The sequence below is a fragment of the Saimiri boliviensis genome, chromosome 17 (assembly GCF_048565385.1).
Source record: "Saimiri boliviensis isolate mSaiBol1 chromosome 17, mSaiBol1.pri, whole genome shotgun sequence".
NCBI lineage: Eukaryota > Metazoa > Chordata > Mammalia > Primates > Cebidae > Saimiri > Saimiri boliviensis.
Window position 1 is genome coordinate 7,576,030 of NC_133465.1, and position 7,391 is coordinate 7,583,420.

General features: G+C 53.2%; 1 protein-coding gene across 5 annotated transcripts; it reads right to left on the minus strand.

Annotated features, from left to right (window-relative positions):
- Positions 1-2,132: 2,132 nt before the first annotated feature.
- Positions 2,133-7,155, minus strand: ASGR1 (asialoglycoprotein receptor 1). 5 transcript variants are annotated; one of them, XM_003929140.4, is made up of 9 exons: positions 6,905-7,151; positions 6,217-6,311; positions 4,924-5,040; positions 4,691-4,786; positions 4,466-4,537; positions 3,095-3,181; positions 2,853-3,004; positions 2,674-2,780; positions 2,133-2,548 (listed from the first exon to the last, which is right to left on the minus strand). In XM_003929140.4, the coding sequence occupies exons 2-9, from the start codon at positions 6,284-6,286 to the stop codon at positions 2,374-2,376; spliced, it is 876 nt and encodes a 291-aa protein (XP_003929189.1). In that variant the 5' UTR covers positions 6,287-6,311; positions 6,905-7,151; the 3' UTR covers positions 2,133-2,373. The 5 variants fall into 5 exon arrangements, with proteins under 5 accessions (XP_003929189.1, XP_074244216.1, XP_039331915.1 ...); XM_074388115.1 differs by having other exon boundaries at positions 6,217-6,362; positions 6,909-7,150; XM_039475981.2 differs by having other exon boundaries at positions 6,217-6,362; positions 6,905-7,150.
- Positions 7,156-7,391: the final 236 nt, after the last annotated feature.

Genomic DNA, 7,391 nt, shown 5'->3' on the forward strand with positions numbered 1-7,391 from the left:
ATAGTTAGATTTTATTTTTATTCTGCCTTGAAAGATTTTTTTTGCCTTTTAACAAGATAACTTGGTATTTTGCATTTAATAAAATCAGCAATATATTTGGATTCATAACCAACCTTTTGTGTTTTTTTCTTATCTATCTCTTTCTCGGGTAGGAAGGGAGTTCTCCTTTATTATCTTCCTTTAGTTTAATATTTTCTCTTCATTTTTCCTGCTTATAAGTTTGAAAGTTATAACCCCTGCTTCTCAGAGATTTGCCTAAAAATTACAATTATGGCAGGAAAAACACTGTCTTTGCTCTACTGTTTTAAATCCGGAAGTGTTATGTAATTACATCTCCTATGTCTGTACTTATGTAATCTTCTCCTTTCTAAAGTTATGTCTTTATCTCTTTTTTCTCCTTCATATTTATCTGACTTTTTTAAGCATCAAATTTTACTTGAATTGATCAAATGTACATTTTTATTTTCTACTTATTTCTGCTTATATTTTTATAAGTTATTTTATTCTACTTTAGGGGTTTTATTTTATTATTCTGTTTCAAGTTTCTTGAGTTCAAACAGCATATTTCAAGTCAGCCTTTCTTGTTTTTTAATAAAAGTGCTTACCTTTGGCCGGGCTTGGTGACTCACACTTGTAATCCTAGCACTCTGGGAGGCCGAGGTGGGTGGAGCACTTGAGGTCAGGAGTTTGAGAACAGCCTGGCCAACACGGTGAAACCCCATCTGTAAAAAAAAAAAAAAAAAAAAAAGGTGCTTATCTTCGAGACCAGCCTGATCAAAATGGTGAAACCTCATCTCCACTAAAAATACAAAAAATTAGCCAGGTGTGGTGGTGGGTGCCTGTAATCCCAGCTACTTGGGAGATTGAGGCAGGGGGATCCCTTGAACCCAGGAGGCAGGCATTGTAGTCAGCCAAGGTCGCGCCATTGCACTCCAGCCTGGGCAATAAGAGCAAAACTCCATCTCAAAGAAATAAAATAAAAATAAAAGTGCTTATTGTTACATACATTTTCTCCCAAGAACTACTTTGACCATCCCACGGTTTCAGCATGTAGTACTCTTGTAGTTCATTTCTAAAACACTTGACTTTTTCATTTTGATTTTAACTCAGAATTACTTAGGAAGATGGTGAGAAAATACATGTTGATAGATCTCCTTGGCTGTACTTTCATGTCCATTTCTAACTTTATTTTGCTGTGGTCAGAGCATCGCTACTTTTCAGAAGTACTTGAGGTCTTATTTATGGGTGAATACTTGGGCAATTTCTGTCCACAGTTCTGTGTCTGAATCGGTTTGTCCTGACTCCCATCCTTGGTTATTGACTCCATCCACTTTGGTGCGTCTATTCTGCGATACTGGTTTTTCTGGTCTGTTTGGTGATTCTTGGTTGTGTGTACATTTTATCTGCTACCTGTTTATGAATGCTGCTGCTGTTTGCTGTAACGAACGCAAAGGACACCAGTGAGTTTCATTCAAAGTTGTTAAAGCACTCAACAAATTTGGGTGGTTCTGCCAACCGAAGTGGCTCACCCCTGTAATTCCAACACTTTGGGAACCCGGGGCAAGCAGATCATCCGAGACCAGCCTGGCCAACATGGTGAAACCCCATCTCTACTAAAAATTCAAAAATTAGCTGGGTGTGGTGTTGCACTCCCGTGATCCCAGCTACTCCAGAGGCTGAGGAAGGAGAATTGCTTGAACCCAGGAGGTGGAGGTTGCAGTGAGTTGAGATCGCGCCGCCGCACTCCAGCCTGGGCAGCAGAGCAAGTGTCTCTGTCTGTCTGTCTGTCTGTCTGTCTGTCTCTCTCTCTCTCTCTCATATATATATATATATATATATATATATATATATACACACACACATATAGATCTTGGGTGGTTCTGTTCCTGAGGTTATTGCCCCAAGTAGAATGGCCTCCAGTAAGATGGCTCGTTTACAGCTGGGACACAGAAAACAGAAAAATTTGCCCAAACTCACGTATCTGTAAATAACAAAGTCTGGCCATTCTGGCCTAAAGCCCACACAATTCTCATGATGCCACAGTGCCCTCCCCAGGCTTCCTAATGCCAACCAACCCACTCCTGCTTCCTAACCCCCAATAACCAGACAACTCATAGAACGTTTAGGTATACTTCTTTTTACTCTAAAAAAAAAACAAAAAAAAAAGTTGACAATGATAACCCGCAAACTGCAGAGGGCGCCCCAGGTTTCAAGCTCCCCAGCGTCCAGACATCACCGACATTTCTCCGACACCATCCTTCCCCTTCCCTTGAAATCCCAGATGCAAAGCCCCGAGAAAGCACAAGAGGCCCCCAGATGGGCGGATCCCCAGTCGCGGACACCTTCGGCAGGTCTAGGCATTGAGGAAATAAATTAAGGGAGAGGAGGCTCCTGGCTGGGCTTGTCCAGCTCGGCCTCGCAGACCCAGCGGTAGGGCCTCTGGCACACGTCATCGTTCCAGCGGCCGTCGGCGGTGAAGTGGGCACAGTCCTCGCCCCCTCCGAGCCCGTGGCCGTACCAGTCGTCCGGCTGGTCCGGCCTCCAGTTCCTGGGGACAGAGCCAGCTGTGGCCCCCAGGAGGTCGGACCCGCAGCCAGGCGTTGCAGACCCTTCCGCCCAGGACCACAGGCGGGAAGGCGGCCGGACCCAGACCCGGGGAGGGCGCGCACTCACTTGAAGCCGGTCTCGTAGTCCGTCCCGTCCACCCACTTCCAGGGCCCGTTTTGGTCGTGGAGGCCCATCCAGGTGTTCACAGGGCCTGTGTGATGCTGGACAAACCTCTGAGGAGAGAGGAGGCCGGTGGTGATCTCCTTCCGAGGCCGGCCGGCCTCCCAGGCCGTCGGGGCCCTCACCTGCTCCTCCCAGGACGTGACCACCACCAGGTGCGCGTTCTCCAGCCGGCAGTAGTTGTCGGCTTCGGCCCAGGCCTTCCCGGAGCGAGAGAACCAGTAGCAGCTGCGCGCGTGCTCCACCCAGTTGACCGGGCAGCAGGCACTTTCCGAGCCTGAGCGGGAGGAAGAAACGGGGCGCGGGGGCTGAGGCGCTGCCCGGGGGCGCGGGGGAGGCCGCGCGGGGGCCAGGCTGGCCTCCTCACCATTGCCCTGGAGCGCCAACACCTGACAGCTCAGGCTCCGCAGGTCAGACACGAACTGCTTCACGTGGAGCAGCAGGCTGGAGTGATCTGCGGGGACGCACGAGGTCAGCCCCGCATCCTCCAGCTGGGACCAATCGCAGTGCCACCAACGGCAGTGGAGTCGGCCTGAGAGACCCCCACCCCCCCACACACACTCACACACACACTCCCACACACAATACACACACAACATACCCTCACACACAATACACATGCACCCCCACACCCTAACCCAGAGACACAGACAACATACACAACGCATACACACAACACACACAAAACATCCTCTCACACAACACACCCTCACACACATGCACACACACATCCAACACACCCTAACCCACATACACAGACAACACAAAACATGAAACACACAACATACCCTAATCCACATAATACTCTCACACAACACACGCAACACACCATCACACACAACACACTCTAACCCACATACAAAAACACACAACACACACAACACACCCTCCCCCCACACACTCACAGACACACAATACACCCTAACCCACACACACTCACACAACACACACATACACAACACACCCTCACCCACTCAGACACACAATGCACCCTAACCCACATACACACACAGACAACACACAAAACACACAACATATCCTAACCCACAAGCACAACACAACGCACACAAACCCACCCTCACGCACAGACGCAACACACCCTCACACACACACAACACACATAACACACCCTCACCCACACACACACACAACACACCCTAATCCACATACACTCACACACAACACAAATTCACCCACACTCTCAAACACAAACACACACACCAAACCCTCACCCAACACACACCAAACCCTCACCCAAACACACCCAACACACACTAACACACCCACACACACAAACACACCCCCACAAACACAAAACACACCCTCACACAAACACTCCCACACACAACACACCCTCACCCACACATACACACACACTAACATCACACCCTCACCCACATACACACAACACACCCACACATACACTCATACAACACACCCGTACCCACTACACGCACTACACACACAACACAGTCTCACCCCCACACACACATACACAACACATATACTCCGTCACACTGACATGCACACATAAGACATTCACACACAACACAAAACAGTCACACAACACACACATACTTTCACATGCATTTACATATACTTACACATACACCCAACACACACATTCACACACTAACATACACACATTCTCACACACATACACTGACACACATACACATTCTCACACGTACACACAGACTCACACTCACAGCCATCCCATCCATGCTCCCTCTCTGACCTTCACTCAAGTCCTTCTGCTGTTTCTCCAGCTGGGATTCCAGGGACTTCATCTTTCTTCCCACATTGCCTCCTGGGGGAGAGAGTTGCTCGGCGCCCCGACAGCCCCCGACAGCCCCCACCAGGCCCCAGCGCCAGCTCCAGCCCCCCCAGCCCGGCCCCAGCCCCAGCCCTAGTTTCAGCCCCAGCCCCAGCCCCAGCCCCAGCCCGGCCCCAGCGCCCTCACCCTGGGTGCTCATGCCCTTGACCTGGGCCTCAGTGATCGCCGTGAAGTTGCTGAACGTCTCTCTCAGGGCCCGCAGCTCCCCCTGCAGCTGGGAGTCTGGCCAGGAGAGGGTGCAGAGAGAACAAAACGGCAGGGCTCTGTCCACCACCCCTGCACCCACCACTCCCCGCCGCGGTGCCCCGTCAACACCCCCCAGCATAGCCACCTTCCCTGTCCACCCCTGGGGCACCCACTTTGGGATCCGATCACACAGACAACCACCAGCAGCAGGAGGCTGAGGCCCAGGGAGAGCAGGAGGAGGCGAGGTCCGGAGCAGAGACGCCGCAGGAGGGGCTGGGGAGGAGGCGGCCCTGCAGGACGACGGGGTGTCAGGGGCGCGGGGACGGCGGGGAGCCTGGCACGGCCCCGGGGCCCTAAAAGGAGAGCAAGCTAAAGCGCCCCAGCAGACTAGGAGGAACTATGTACAGGAGGAAACGCGGGCAGTGGGCGACCCTGCCAGGCCAGAGGCGGCTGGAAATCGGGGAGGAAAGAGGGCCGGGCGCGGGCGAAGCGCGGAGCCGCCGTCCCGCCGAGGCCCTGAGCTTTTGCTGACACCTAATGGCCGGACCCCGTCACTGCAGCCAAGCCGGAGCCTCGGGCCACCCGCTCCTCCCCCGCCTTGCAGCGCCGCTGAGCGGCCCGCGCCTGGGGAGTCGCTGCTTGCGCTGAAAGTGGGGAGAGGAGGAAGGTTTCTTTCTCTGTCGTGAATTCCACTCGTCTGTGGCCGCGTGCAGGGGGAGAAGGTGCAGTAGCCTTCGGGCCCTCAGATCGGTTCCACCCGGCCGGGGGAAGAGACGCGCTAGCCCTGTCCTGAGGGTTGGAGGGTGGGGGCCTCCCTGCCCGTTCTCCTCCCCCGTGGACCCTCCTTCCATCAAAGCGCGCTACACCCCATCCCCCGAGAACTTCATCCTTGCTCGGCCTAAACAACATTCCTTGCTGGGAGGACAAAGAAATAGGTCAAGGGGGATTTGTTTTTGAAGCAAGAGTGTCTCGTTCTGCCTCAGGTCAGAGACCCCTCATCCCCCCTCGGAGAATACTCAGACTCTTCGCAGAAATCTTCCCCTTTCACCAAACTGATCACTGACACACACACACACACACACACACACACACACACACACACACCACCAGGGCTCCCTGGGTGGTATTGGAAGGGCAAAGGAAGAGGGGACCTGATTTTGTCATAGGAAGCAGAGAGTGACCTCATCTCTCCAGCTTGCAGCTGTTCCCACACCCCTCAAGAGATCCACCCTAGAGAGCCAGGAGGCACAGGAAAGCTTTAGGCACCTGTCCCCAAGAAAGGGACTCCAACCCCACACCCTGCACCTCTCCTGAGAGGGACGGCTCCAACACCTGTCCCAGTGTTGGGGGAGGGAGACAGACCCAGAGAGACAGCCACGCTCCCTCCCGGCAAGAGTAGGAGCTGTGGCTGAGGGGCCAGAGCTGCCAAATTCTCACCTTGCAGAGGCAGGAAAGGTCGCCCTCACCTTTTCTGAGCTGATGATGGTCATTCTCCTCACTATCCAGATGCTGAAGGTCTTGATACTCCTTGGTCATGATAGGGCTGGCGCTGGACCTGGGGCTGAGTCAAGGCTGAGGCTGGGGCTGAGGTGGGGGCTGACGGGGACTAGAGCTGGAATGTGGGGTCCATCTCTTTACTCCCATCTGATTGAAAGCTCCATGGAGACCTTTCTTCTTTCTTTTTCTTTTTCTTTTTTTTTTTTTTTTTTTTTTTTTTTGAGACAGAGTCTTGCTCTGTGGCCCAGGTGGGAGTACAGTGGCGAGATCTCGGCTCACTGCAACCTCCGCCTCCTGGGTTCAAGCAATTCTCTTGCCTCAGACTCCGGAGTAGCTGAGACTACAGGTGCATGCCACCACACCTGGCTAATTTTTTGTATTTTAGTAGAGATGGGGTTTCACCATGTTGCCCTGGCTGGTCTCGAACTCCTGAGCTCAGGCAATCCATCCGCCTCAGCCTGCCAAGGTGCTGGGATTACAGGCATGAGCCACCGCACCCAGCTAAGACCCTTCTTCTTTCCTCCATACCCTCCCAGGCCTGCCATCAGGAATTCATCCTCTGATGTTTTCCCACCCAGAACCCCCCAACACACCCTGGGTTCCCACCGCACCTCTGCACCTGCAGCCAGCCTCCCACTGCCTCCCTTCCCATTTTACTTGCTCAGGGTCTCAAGGTCTGACTCCCAGGTTCTTCAGTGCTGTACAGATGCCGGGCTAAGGAGGGGGCTGAAGCTTGGAGAATGGGGGTGGGCAGACAGCCGTGGATGATCGGTGGGGAGCGGGCAGGGTCCATAGGAGGGCCCTGGGCCCCCGTATCTCTGTGTCTGAGTGTCTGTATGTCCAGGCACGTCAAACCTGGCATCTCCGGTGCCCAGGACTTTGGACAGTAAACAGAGGTGGAAATGGATTGGAACTCAGGGGAGTGGGGGGGTGGGAGTGGGGGATGGGTTGCCTCCGCTCTCCTCCCCAGCGAGGGGGAGAATCGTGGTCTCCCTCACACGCACAAGTCACCTCACTCTTCCGTGCACCATTTGGGAAGGGTGCCAGGCGAGGAGGGGCTGGGGTGGGACTGGCCATATTCCCCCTCCCTCCCTGTTTCACTTCCTGCCTCTACATTTCTCAGATTATTGGTGTCTCCAAATAT